Source organism: Epinephelus fuscoguttatus, linkage group LG17, assembly GCF_011397635.1.
Source record: "Epinephelus fuscoguttatus linkage group LG17, E.fuscoguttatus.final_Chr_v1".
In the NCBI taxonomy this organism is placed as follows: domain Eukaryota; kingdom Metazoa; phylum Chordata; class Actinopteri; order Perciformes; family Serranidae; genus Epinephelus; species Epinephelus fuscoguttatus.
The window spans coordinates 4,840,078-4,854,527 of NC_064768.1; the positions used below are offsets into that span (position 1 = coordinate 4,840,078).

At 44.4% G+C, this 14,450-nt stretch overlaps 1 protein-coding gene, 1 long non-coding RNA gene and 1 pseudogene across 2 annotated transcripts; 2 read left to right on the top strand and 1 right to left on the bottom strand.

Moving 5' to 3' along the window:
* Positions 1-2,528: 2,528 nt before the first annotated feature.
* On the top strand, positions 2,529-3,193 carry LOC125904355 (uncharacterized). Its single transcript, XR_007451447.1, has 3 exons — positions 2,529-2,606; positions 2,690-2,766; positions 2,849-3,193. It is a non-coding gene; the product is annotated as an uncharacterized LOC125904355 (long non-coding RNA).
* A 649-nt stretch (positions 3,194-3,842) lies between these two features.
* Positions 3,843-4,845, top strand: LOC125904322 (putative nuclease HARBI1; annotated as a pseudogene).
* Positions 4,846-11,066: 6,221 nt separating this feature from the next.
* On the bottom strand, positions 11,067-11,786 carry LOC125905190 (uncharacterized). The gene has a single exon (XM_049603082.1). The coding sequence runs from the start codon at positions 11,784-11,786 to the stop codon at positions 11,067-11,069; it is 720 nt and encodes a 239-aa protein (XP_049459039.1).
* Positions 11,787-14,450: the final 2,664 nt, after the last annotated feature.

Here is a 14,450-nt window from a genome sequence, read left to right on the forward strand (position 1 = left end):
AAAAGACTGTTACAACGCGAATGTGCTTGGATCCACAAACTGAAAACTCTTTTCCATCTGGCATGAACGAGGATTTTAATATGTGCCCTTTTTGTAACAGTTGACACAAACTTGCTTCCATGTTTCTCTCCATACATGTCATTAAAAGAAACTGAAAAAATTAAAAATGAAATCTTTTTTATGAAATTCTGATAGATTGTTCAAAGATTGGTTTTTCTGAGGAACCTTACATCTATAAATATGAATACAAATTACATCTGACATTAAGAGTTTCCCAAACGGGTTACATGGAGTCTATGTTGGGAACCTTAGTATGTCCAAATTGTGATCAACTGTTAATCAACTTTTACCTGTCCTGATATATGAGCGGTAGTCATACCTGATGTTTTCAGTAACAGTTGGAGTTGTTGATAGACATGTTTTTTAACTCAACACATATGAATGTGATATTGGATTGTCTGTTTATTGTCTTTAGTTTTCAATATATTGTGTGAAGCATGTACCATCTTACATGCCACTCTAGGGTCTGTATCGGTGATTGTTGATTGAACACAGCTGATCTGCAGACTCCACTGCAGCTGTTAAATCAGTGTATGCACCGCTAGTCTTGTAACTCACACTGATGAAGGCCGGACGGCCGAAAGCGCTTTGTCCTTAAAAATGCTTGAAAGGCTTCATTAAAAACTTTTTATCTGCTGACAGACATATCTGTGTCTATTTTTGTTCTTTTGTGCACTCGTGCATTGTTCCATACCATGTCAATATTTGACCATTGATTAAATGGCTAACATTTTCACAACTGTCTTTTTGTCCCTTGAATTTTATGCCTCATGTTTAACACATTAGGTTGCAATATTAACACATTAAAGGGCCAGTGTGTAATATTTGGCATGGTTTATTGTCAATCTGAATCTGAATCTGAATATTCTATCCATTAATATGTTTATACAAGTGTATAATCGCAATAAAATAAAATTCGTTTGGTTTTCGTAGCCTTATAATTATGCTTTTATATATATATATAGCAAGGGCCTTGCTTTAGAGAGGTCGCCATCTTGCGCCGCCATGTATGTAAGGCAGCCCGAGCGGACAATCCAGCCAGCCAGAGAACGTGTTTTGCGTGTATAAATAAACCAACGAAGACAGTGGAAGGAAGGAAGGAAGAAGGAGGAGGAAACAGCAGAGAGTGTTCGTAGTTCGTCGATAGAGAGTAGTGAAAAGTTTTTTTAGTTATAAAGTTTGCGAATGGACCACACTTACCACGCAACAGGAGAGAATGAACCCGAACCGTCATCTGCGAGGAAAAGAAGACACAACTTCACTCCTTGTGATGCACTCTCTGCGGCGCTTTTCCTCCTGATGATATATCTCCCCAACGATGGTAGCAGTAGCACCGAATCCCATTCTGTGCATTTAGCCTCTCTTCTCACCCACTCAGCATCAAACACATGGAGTTCCTCATCTGTATGCGCCGGCTCAAACAGGTATGGCTCTGGGTCTGTGTCCGCTACAAGAAACTCTTCAAAATCGCGTTCAAAGTCGTCCATTGCAGCTACTATAGTCCGGAGATATTGCTAGGCTAAATAAACAGCTGAGCTCTGTTTACCGGCTATGCTGTCAGTCAGTGTGCAGGCTGGAGATTGAGCAGAGAGGGGAGGGGGGCCCCACTCCGTATGGTAAACGAGTATGTGTGTAAAGTTATGAAGTGTGTCTGTTACGCTAGAAGAGTCAGAGTTTGGGACGGAGTCTTTTACCCCCTGGAGTGTTACCGGAGTTTCTGGAGTGCTCAAATAAACGGGCCTTTTCCCGAATGCTCCTCTGGTCTCCTGCTCATGAGGGATTCATTACAATATCGTAACATGGTTTAGATTTCTAAATAAACATTCACCTCGTCGCTAGATAGACCTACTCCTGAAAAACTTGTGTGCAAGGCTTTTTGTCCCTACGAGGCCACCGTCATTTACCCGACGGGAGGGGTGAGCAAGTGAGCCCTGCAATCTAGAATTTGACCACTGATGTCGCTGTTTTCAACCCATTTTACACACTGGCCCTTTAAGTAGTAGATTTTGGTAATTTTCAGTTACACATAATCAACATTTAATGTGTTGAAATGACACAATTAGTGTGTTAAAATGGGTCACACATTGATTGTGTAAATGTGTTGAAATCACACAATTTGTGTGTTAAAATGGCTCACACATCTATTGTGTTAAATTTGATACAACATGTGTAGTCCCTGAGCACACTCGCTACATGTGTTAAAATTCTGCATGTGTCATTTTTAACATCTGTTTTTGCTGTGCAGCAAATCAAGATTAAGATTAAGAACATCCTGCAGAATGGTAAGTGTCCTGACTAATACTTAACAATGCACAAGCATACATTGTACCCAGAAGGTGCCTGCTCACACATTGTCTGTACTGTTTTAGCAGTCAAAAAACAAACAAACCCACAAGCAAGGCATGGGTGGTGGGTCACTATCAGCTGACCTCACCCCAGCAGGGGACATAGCCTTGGCACAAAACAAAGGCAGGCCTGTGTTGGAGGGGATCCCTGGGGGGACAGACACAAACATATGTCCCAAGATGCCACCCGCTTCATACAAGGTACATTCTTCCATCTCTACATGGGACATAACCACATTCATATCGAATCCATTTGGACTATCTGACTTTGGTTTGCCTTGCAGTTTCTGGCAGCACCGTCACACTGTTGGAGCCACCAACACCAGGGTCACCAACACAAACACCAGAAGATGCTAATCCAGTGAGTACTCCATCAAAGGCATACGGTAGGCCTGGCATGGCTCATCTACTAGCTTCAATATGGATCCCATTAAATGTGATAGGGTGAAGGCACCAGTGCAGCAGCAGCAGATGACGGCGACGATGATGGGGAGACCATCTCTCTGGATTCCAGAAGGCATGAGGTATCATGACAAGCTTGTGGAAGTACTATTCAGTCTACAATGGTGAGAAGTCATCATTTGGTGCCAACGCAAAATTTCATTTCTGTAACGGGACCCAGATGCTGTACAGGGAGAAAGCCAGCCTGGCAACATAGTGAGTATTAATAGAAGGACATTCCCATTATGCAAAATTCACGCTGTGCTAATTGTCATGTGTTTACAGAACTCACAAGCTATCAGATAGCTGTATGCCAACCATCTAAGGTGGCAAATACAACTGGCAGATGTGGGCATAGAGTACAAGAAAAAAAAGATGGAAGACCTTGCACTGGAGTCCGAAATAAAAAGGAGGACAATGAGAAAATTGGACCTCGAAATAAAAGAACTTGAGCGGGAGGTGAGTTATGCCTTCAATGTACACTGTATGCTGACTGTAACACAAATAATGTATTAATCAATATTCTCCTTTCGTCTCCCAGCTCCAAGAAGATGAAACATCTTAAAAATAAAATGTCAAATGGGATTTTGGTGTCTGTTTGTTTAATGTATGCACAGTTAGGGCTACCATAGAGCTGACACTAGGCAGAAGGACTGTGGAATTTCCATCTGTCATCCTACCTATGTGCTATGATTGCTTGGAAGTTGAAAGACTGGCTGTATTATTAAGGATAGAGGAAAGGCACATAATGTACCCTGAAATGCAATTTCCCAGATATATCACATAAGATATATCAATAACACCTTGTGGCAATAAAAAGTGAGTAGAGGGAACAGTTTAATTAATTATCTATTCTTAAGGTAGTAGGTATCATGATGACTAAAAAAACATTTGCAGCTTGTGAGGCATGAGGGTGCAAAGGTGTTCCTCGTAAAGTCAAGTGAGTCAATAGCCTATAAGAAGGTCCAAAATGGTGTGTTCCTTCCTGCTCTAACAATGGCGTGCCCATTCTTGCAAGATGTGGTGGATGAAGAAGCACTCATGCTCAGGAAAGCCTTCAGGCGAGAGAGGGTCTTCAGGGACCGGTTGGACCCCACTGGCCTTCCCTGACGACCACCTATATGAAAGATACAGGTTTTCTGCAGATGGCATCCGGTATCTGTGCAGACTGCTGGGTCCCAGGATCAAACACTGCACAGCACGGAGCCATGCGCTGAGTGTCGAGCAGATGGTTTGTGTGGCCTTGCGCTTTTTTGCAAGTGGAGGCTTCCTGTACTCAGTGGGGGATGCACAACAACTGACCAAGGCCACAAGTTGCTGCACAATACGGAGTGTGTGTCTGGCTATTAAAGCACTTTCAGATGTCTTCATCTCCTTCCCTGGCCTCCGCGACATCAAAGAGGAGTTTTGTAGGATTGCAGGTGGAAAGAGAAACTACAAATTACAGGACAACTGTGAACAGTCAGTAGGATACTCATTTCTTTGTGTTACAGGTTTCCCCAATGTCATTGGTGCATTGGACTGCACGCACATCAAGATAAAATCCCCCTCAGGTGCCCATGAGGGGGATTTTGTGAATAGGAAATCCTTTCACAGCATTAATGTTCAGGTGAACATGACTTTTAGATATTGTCGATTAATGAACACCGCATTGCTTGTGATATGCATTGATTGGTTTGATAGTCTTCATCTTATAATTTCAGATGGTCTGCAATGCTGACTATCTGATAAGCAGTGTTGTGGCAAAGCGGCCCGGCCCTGTCCATGACTCCTGAGTCTTTCGAACCTCTGGAATCTATCAGTGCCTATCACAAGGTGAGCCACACAACCTCTATTAATAACCACTTTTTACATCATGGCTGTGTCAAGAATGTCACTCTATTTATGAGGTTGTGATGATGAGATTTTATATTGACAGGTGAATTCTCTGGTGTGTTGCTGGGGGACAGGGGGTATGCCTGCCAGCCTTTTCTCCTCACACCACACACAGACCCTCAGGAAGCACAGCAGGCCTATAATCATGCCCATACCAGGACAAGGGCCAGGATCGAAATGACCTTTGGCTTCCTGAAGGCACGCTTTCACTGTCTTCACCACTTAAGGGTCAGCCCTTTGAGTGCATGTGACATCACTGTGGCCTGTGCTGTCCTCCACAATGTGACCTGCCTGAGGAAGGAGAGGGCCCCCAGAGTGCCATCACACATGGACTGGGACAATCCTGCCATCTTCCGTGATGACGACAGTGGTCGGCTGGTCAGGGACCAATATGCAGCTCTAGCAGGCAGAGAGGAGAAAAGAGCAATCACTGCAGGCATGGTCCTTTTCTAAGAGAGACCTGGGGCCTCATGTACAAAGACTTGCGTGGATTTCCTACTAAAACATGGCGTACGCTTAAATCCAGAAAACGTCGTACGCACAAAAATATCCAGATGTATGAATCAGTGCGTACGCATGAATCCAAGTACATTTTTTTTGTACATCCCAATCAACGTGGAATTGAGCGCACATGTTGGAGTACCCGACCCCTCCCTGTCCACGCCCCTATTTAAATATGCAAATCATATTTAAATAAACCCTGCACCTGAGATTCCCCTCTCTGCACGATCAGAAAATTAAAACAAAAGAATGAGTAAGACGGGAAAAAAAGAAAATCTTCACAGAATGCGAATTGGAAACGCTACTCACTTAAGTGGAGGCGCGCAAAGATGTACTTTTTGGCACACTGTCCTCCGGCATCAATACAAAACGCAAGAGGAGTGAGTGAGAGAGTGTGTGTGAGGCTGTCAATGCTGTGGGGACAGAAAAGCGTACACACGCAGAATTAAAAAAGAAGTGGTCCGACATTAAGGTGGACGTGAAGCAGAGGAGGGCTGCCCACCGCCAAAGTGTGGCCAAAACAGGCTGGGGGACAGGAGAGGAGGAGCTCACCCGTCTGAACAGAGAGTTGCCTGGGGTCAGTTGAAAGCAGACAAATAATTGTGATAAATGTGAACTGGATTTACAGTTTTCATTTGTTAATTTTATACACCACTTACAGGGATCACATACTATTGTTGTAAATGAATGCAAGTGCGCCGGGGAAAAGGTGTGGCTGATTAAGAAATGTTGCACTTTACGCACGGGTTTATTGACATGAGTACTTTACACACAGAGACAATCAGGGGGTTGTTTGAAAGCTCTGAAGCTGCAGTTTAACCAGCAACAAACAGCAAGTCACTAAAATTAACCACTGACTAGTACTGATGCTGTGAAGACAGGATAATATTTGGGGGCGCACATGTTCAGTGCGCATCAGGGGGATTAATATTTGGACAATTAAACAAATAAATTATTTACTCACCAAGAAGCCACCCATCATGCACAGTGCCAGCCTGTAGCTTGTTCCCAACCATGCTGTTACTCAGAATGTATGAATCGTGCGTTGAACCAAGCCACCTCGCCACAATGTTGGTTAATTGCATTTGCGCATCACATATGATCTGTACATTGATCGAAACAAAAACAAATTCATCCTGCGATGGCGCTTTTATAATGTGTGTGCAGTCGATAGCTCCGGTAACATTAGGAAAACCGGCTCTCGCTGCAAATTGCGCTTTAATGTTGGCCTGTTCAGCTGCATATGGGAATTTGATATACCTGGCTGACATGCGCATAATTCCGTCCCACACAGCTGGCATGGCTCGGCTCAGGGTCGACTGGCACAGTCCCGATTGTCGGCCAGCTCCCTCTGGAATGCCCGTGTTGCTAGGAGTCCCGGTGTGGTCAGCACCTGCATGGATACAGGCAGCGCATGGCTCCTCGCCGTGTCGCGCTCCAAGGTCGGCCGCAGCTCTGCGCACAGTTCCAGGAGGATTGCCCTCAGGAACCAATGCGGCAAATACTGCTAAAACAGCCGTTGTTGTTAACGGTATTTTTGTCACCACTTTGCGCAAGCTTTTATATCCACTCATCTAATTGCAGACACGTGGGTGTGTTAATTGTTCATCAGTGTTAATTGTTGATGTGTCTCTGATGTGCACATCACTCTGAGGACTAATTGTTTTCACATTTATGTATTATAACAGTTTCCCAGCATCACCTCTAAGTGTCGCCAAAGGATCAACAGCTGTAGAAACGTGCATACGCCAGCCATAAAGTTGGCGTGAGGCACCGCACATTTCCACGGTCATTTCACTCTTGATACATCTGAACTTTGCCGTGGAAAAGGACGTACGCCACGTTTATGTGCGTACGCACCCTTTGTACATGAGGCCCCAGGATGTGATTGGCCAGTCTGGAAGCACCCACACTCTACAGGTGCAGGCCAATCAGGTTGATGACACCTGGGGCCTCATTTATCAACCGTGCGTACGCACAGATGTGTGCGTAATGAGTGCGTAAGAACATTCCCACGCAAAGTATGGAATTTATCAACTTGTACTTGTGCTTAGGAACGTGTGTAAATTTAAGCACAGCTTTGACCATGCTTACACACAAAATCTAGTGGTAGAACAGTGAAACTACAAATCTTTGAAAAGTGAGAAATTCAAGATTGAAAGTGTGTGTGGGAAAATAATCTCAACATCATTCAACATTTTAAAGTTTATTTATTTAACATTTGCAATGCACACGCAGCAGTCTGTTTCATTGACTCGTTAATTTGCAGTAAAGTATTTGCGATGTTTGTCAGCTGATCCTTTATTTCATTTATGGAATTGGTGGTGTCTTGTTGATTTTGTAGCACTGCCTCCGTCAGCACCCTCGCCCCCCCAGGACGCACCGAATGGGTTTTGGATGGCCCCGGCTGCTCCTGTTCCTCCAACTCTCCCAGCTCCTCCACCGCCTCCGGCTCCTGAGGGCAGGTGGGACTGGCTTGAGTTTCTGAGTTATTGAAGAAACATCACATTATTGTCACATTTATTTTAATTCAAATTCACAAATTGAACTGTCTAAATAAATGTTTATGAAACACCTCAGCCCGGCTTTTTATTTTACCTGCAGTGTGACTGGTCGATGGTACAGCTGGTTGTGTTGGGAGAGTGTCTGTATCTCCATCAGGAATAATGCCACATAGTGCTGTGTCTCCGATGATGCTGGCAATGCGGTTGTCCATGGGTGACAGCTGGGTTGTTGTTGCTTGTCCTCCTCCAGTTGCAGATATTTCGTGTCTGTGGGCTGTGACGCGTTTTTTGGCTCTGATATTAATGTCAAACCATTTCTTTTTTACTTCTGAGAGTGATCTTTCCTCTGACCCAACGGAATTCACAGCAATCGTTACTTTCTCCCACGCAGCATTCTTTCTTTGGTTGGTCACACCTGCATGTGTGTTCCAAATAGTATTTTTTGGTTTGTTTCAACTTCTCCTACAAGTACCTCAATCTCGGTGTCGGTGAAGTTCCTCTTCTTCGCCCTCATTGCCATGATTTCGGTGAGGGGTAAAATATCCATTCACGCATTATTAAAGGGATGGTTGCTGCCATATATGGTCAATTTGAGGCGTTTCTGAATGCAAATGACCCTAACCATGCACGAGCAGGTGGGATTTATCATCACTGATTACTTACTAGTGTGCGTACGACCAGTGTCCGCATGTTTGATAATTACGGATTTTTTTGTACTTGCACACATTCTAAGTTTCATTCTTAGGACAGAATTTAGAACCTTTTCTACGCACGGTTGATAAATGAGGCCCCTGGAGAGCAGAGAGGAGGGGAGAGAGAGAGAGAAAACTAGAGGGGTATTCCAGGTAGGAGGTTCAACAAACTCTGAGTCTAATCCTGAACTCTGAGTTGACTTATCTTGAGCTGGGAAACTCTGAGTATCCAGTTCCAGAACAGCTGATTTGAATCAGTTCAATCAACTCTGAGTAGGTACACCTTGAGTTAAGCACGTGCACAACCACAATAGAAAGCCATCATCAGTGGAGCCCCGATACCTCGATTCACCATGGCAACCGGAGAGAAAAAGGGATCAACTTATTTTACACCTGTGGAATTGGAGGCACTCATGAATGCCTACAGCATATAGGAGCATTTATTTCATAAAAAAAAAAGTAACACCACTAAAGCTGCCAAGAAGAGAGAGGCGGCATGTGAAATTTAGCAAGCAGAATCCTCTTTGACAGGATGTTGGTGGCTTAGTGGATAGAGCAGGTGTCCCATATATGTGGCTTTTGCCGCAGCAGCCCGAATTCAACTCCGGCCTCTGGCACCTTGCTGCATGTCACTCCCTTTGTCTCTCTCCTCCTTTCACACTTAACTGTCCTGTCAATTTAAGGCAAAATGCCCCCCCCCCCAAAAAAAAATATTTAAAAAGAATCCTTGCTAATTTCCGCAGCTATTTTAAGCACATATAGATGGTTGATGACTTATTTGAAATTTGAATCCTTTAAAAACTATCATACCCAAGAAACCCCCGCCCAACCCAACCCCCCCACCCCACCCCTTCGCCACCCAGCAAAAATCTCACTCTGTACTGACATCAAAACTTGAGAGCCCTGCCATTAATTTACATTTAACCACACTTAATTAAAAGTGCATACAGGTGAAAAAGTGGTGGAGTGGTTTTGAATAAAAAATGATTTTTCATGTAGATGCAGTCTCACAGGGGAAAAACACACATGAAAGCAGCTTAAAATGAAATATAAAAACATCATTCAAACAGGTAAGGCATATTTTACTTGGCCATGATTGTACCTTTCTTTAGTTTTATTCATATTTGGTTTATTAAACAAAGTAGCTTAAATAACCTGTCATTCAGTGGCTATTTCATTTTGTACTGTAGGCCACCAATATATAAAAAGCTACTGTTCTGTGGTGGCAAAACAGTTATTTAATGAATGAAATTATTTACCAGAATTTTCCATCACAGTTCATAAAAAATGTAGCGCGATGCACAACATTTGCTCTGATGAGAGCGCACGTCCTTGGTGTGTCAGATATGTGTGGCCAGTAAATGATTGAGCTAATGAAAAAACGGTACCGTTCAAGCAGATATTCATTGGGGAATGACAGTACATCTAAACAGGGTCTGAAAATCCGCTTCCGGCATCAAGCATTGTGAATTAATTCTGCCTCGATATCGATGGAATTTCCTACATACAGACAGCCCATGTCTGTCTGACAGCTTGCTTCAGTCTCGGCAGTAGGGAGAAGACAGGGTGAACTCAGGGTTTCTTATAGAAAACCTGCCAGCGAGCAGGTTAGGTTCACAGAGTCAGTTGCCATGGTGATTGACTCAGAGTTTGACTTACCTCTCTTTCTGGAACTGAAAACCCAGAGTTTCCCTCATTTCAGGGTTAACATACTCAGAGTTTTCCCTAAACCCGCTTTCTGGAATACCCCCCAGGAGGGAAAAACACACCCACAAACACAACTGCACTTTGCCCCTGCCTGGCATGTTACAGTTGTGAAGGTTTTGCATCTCTGTTTGGTTGTGTTGCATCTCTTCGCATTGGTTTTGCATCTCTCTGTGGTTGTTTGGTGTCTCTTTGAGGTGGTTTTTATCTCTTCGTGGTTGATTTTCATGTTTTTTTGGTTGTGTAATAACACTGTATGGTTGTTTTGCATCTCTTTGTGGTTATTATGCCTGTCTTTGTGAAGGTTTTGCATCTCTTTTTGGTTGTTTTGTGTCTCTTTGTGGTGGTTTTGGATCTCTTTATGGTAGTTCTGCATCTCAGTGGATTTTCTGCATCTCTTTTTGGTTGTTTTCATTATAGGTTTGTTTTGCATCTCTTTGTGGTTGTTTTATATTATTTGGGGTTGTGTTGTATGTCTTTCTGTTTGTTTTGCATCCCTTTCTTATCAAATTGTTTCTCTTTATGGCTGTTTGTATGTCTTTGTGGTTGTTTTGTATCTCATTGTGGTTGTTTTGTGTCTCTTTGTGGATTTTTGTGTCTTGTTGTAGTTATATCCAGAATTGAATTCAAAATCCTTCTGTTAACTTACAAAGCTTTAAATGGTCAGTCTCCGTCATATCTTAGAGAGCTCATAGTGCTCTATTATTATTCTGTCCTTGTCTCCTTGAAACTTTAGAGGACTTGTGAATTGAGGCTCTGGATCTTGTCACCACCGATCCATTTTCTACACTGTGGTTACTCTTTGAACGAGTCTGAAGGTTTAAGCAGCTGTGCCGATCACAGAGTTATTTTGCTGTCTTTTTCCGCTGTGTAAATGTCATTTTACTATTCTGTCCTTGTTGATACGTCACTTTGTATGTCTTGACAGATAGCGAACAAAAGACTCAGTAGAGGAGTTCTGAGAGGTTCTTCGCCGTGACCTTATGCATCTTGCCATCAGAGCTGGGAATGGCCTTTACTACCAGCCCAAGAGGCCACTCATTACGTTTTGCTTGAACGTCCTTTATCAAAACGACATCACCATCCTGGAGGTTAGGCTGCTCCTTGGTCCACTTTCTCCGGGGCTGAAGAGTTGTCAGATACTTCTGCTTCCACCTTTTCCGGAAGGAGTTTGCCAAGCTCTGGACCGGACGCCACTGTCCCTTACACAGGTAATCCAGTTCAAAGTCCCCTGGGGGAGTGGGAGTGACACTCGCCTTCTGGGTCAGGAGAGTAGCAGGCGAGAGCATCTCAGGAATCTCTGCATCATGTGAGATTGGAACCAGAGGTCTGGCGTTCATGATGGCCATGACCTCGGCCATTAAGGTCGTTAGAACTTCATGGGTCAGTGTAGTAGCATTTTTCAGCAGCAGACCGTCCAGGACCCGTCGAGCCACCCCAATCAATCTTTCCCATGCTCCCCCCATGTGCGAGGAATGGGGTGCATTAAAGGTCCATTTACAGCCCTGGTCCTGCAGGTAGTCCTTGATCTCAAGGTCATCTGTGTTAATCTGAAGCTCTCTACAAGCCCCGATAAAGTTTGTGCCTCTGTCTGACCTGAGATGTCTGACAGGTCGACGTATTGACAGGAAGCACCTCAAGGCATTAATGAAACTTGAGGTCATCATGGATTCAATAACTTCCAAATGGACAGCTCTGGTACTGAGACACGTGAAAATGACTGCCCACCTTTTGCTCTCAGCAGCACCTTCTCTTGTGCGATGGGCTATCACACTCCATGGACCGAAGACATCAAGTCTTACATGTGTGAAAGGCGGGTCCATGGCCACCCTGTCAGCAGGTAGATCAGACATCTTTTGAAGCTCAGTCTTGCGCCTCAACTTCCTACAGATGACACATTTAAACAATATGCTGGAGATGAGCCTCTTCCCTCCTACTATCCAGACACCAGCGGTACGTAGTGCACCCTCTGTAAAGTGGCGACCTTGGTGGACTACTTTATCATGATAGTATCACACTATGAGAGTGGCTATATGATGACCAGCTGGTAAGATTAGCGGATGTTTTTCTTGGCCTTCTAACTCCGCTTTGTGGATGCGACCTCCCACTCTAAGTAGTCCCTCTCAGTCAAGGAAGGGGTCCAACTTTACAAGAGGGCTGTGGCGGTGAACGAGCTCTTCCTTGTACACATCACCCTGCACCGCCTTGAAGATGGTAGTCTTTGCCTGAGAGAGTTCTGTGGTGTTTGACTGATTGCATTGATGCCATCCCTTGCACTTATCAGTATGATTCTCACTAGAGAATGCCTTGGCCACATGAACGAGTGTTGCCATACCTCTTAGTAGAGCCTTCCATGTAGAGAAGTGCTCAAACCTTTGTGATCCAAGAGACTGCTCTGTGACCATGGTTGCAAGAGAGGTAACTTGAGGTTGAATCTCTTTATCTGTCACTGGTTGCACAAGCTCAAATGATTCAGTCTCATCAGCTTGATCTGTGTCTGTTTGGTTGAGAAATGGTGGATCACAGAACCAACTGGAGAAAGCTAGATGAGCTGCCGGAATCAGCCTGGTTCCATGGTCTGCAGGGTTCTCCTCGGTGCTCACATAATGCCACTGTATTGGTTCAGTGGAGCTTCTTACATGAGTTATTCTGTTAGCTACATAGGTGTAGAACCTCCTTGAACTGTTGTGGATGTCGCCAAGAACAATGCGACTGTCTGTGAAGAACCTGACTGCATGCAACTCCAGATCTATCTTGGACTGGATTAGTTCGGCCAACTCGACAGCCAAGACTGCAGCACACAGTTCCAGGCGTGGTATGGTGTGCACTGGGTAAGGAGCCAGCTTCGATTTGCCCATCACAAAACCTACATGTCATTTCCCATCCAAGTCCAGGACACGCAGATAGGCTACAGCAGCTATTGCCATGGTAGAAGCATCTGAGAACACACATAGTTCTGTCCATTTACAACACGATATGGAGACTGGAATATATGCTCTCTGAATATGAACTCTTTCCAGCTCGGTTAAGGAGTCCGCCCATGCCTTCCACTGTGCTTCTTTCTCTGGTGGGAGGGCTGCATCCCACTCATACTGTTCTGATGAAAAGTCTCTCACTAAGGCGTTGCCTTGCACTGTGATGGGAGTAGCGAATCCAAGGGGATCACATAAACTGTTAACAGTGGACAGTGTGCCTCGCCGAGTGAATGGTTTAACATCTTGTGAGACTCTGAAGGTGAAACTGTCACTATGGAGTTCCCAACTTAAGCCCAAACTTCGTTGGAGAGGCAAGAGGTCTGCTCCTAAATCCAAATCCTTTAAGTCACTTGCTCGTTCTTCGAGAGGAAAGGCCTCCATGACCTCTGCACTATTCGAAGCTATCTTATGAATCCTCAAGTTGGACTCAGCCAGTAGGTGCCTAGAGCGCTGGAGGAGATCAACTGCTTCCACTTCGTTTGACACTGAGGTAAGTCCATCATCAACATAAAAATTCCTGAAGATGAACTCCTTTTTATCTGTGCCGTATTTGGTTTCGCCAAGCTCTGCAGCTTTCCTTGGCCCATATGTGGCTACCGCTGGCGATGGGCTATTACCGAACACGTGCACAGTCATCCAGTAGTCAACAATCTCCTTATCTGGGTCATTATCTCGGTACCACAGAAACCGGAGGAAGTTGCGATGATCCTCTCTGACCTTGAAACAATAGAACATTTGTTCTACATCGGTCGTGATGGCTATCTGCTCCCTTCTGAACCTCAGTAGAACTCCAGTGAGAGTGTTGTTGAGGTTGGGTCCACGGAGGAGCACGTTGTTCAATGATCTTCTTTTATATTGAGCGCTGCAATCAAAAACCACCCTTATTTTTCCCGTTTTTTGAGGGTGGTATGCACCAAACATAGGTAAATACCAGCACTCTTGCCCTTGGTTCAGTTGTGGAGCTAACTCTGCCTGATGGTTGTCAATAACTTTCTGCATAAAGTCAAAGAAGTGCTCCTTCATATCTGGTCTCCTTCTGAATGCGCGCTGGAGAGAAGAAAGATGCTGGGAGGCATGCCCTCTGTTATTAGGAAGGAGCTTGCGAGGTGAGCGAAAAGGAAGTGGTGCCACCCAATGATTTTCATCATCCATATACACCTCATTTTCCATAATCCGAAGAAAGTCACTGTCATCCACCGACAGGGCTGGTTTATCATCATCAGGTGTTTTTTGAAACACACTTTCTTCTAGACGATCTGTGCTGAGGAAGATCTCTGGGTTTTGAGATGGGGTTGGAAGATAATGCTGGGTTGGACCATTTAACCTCTCCTTTGCGTGGATACTGTTAGTGCA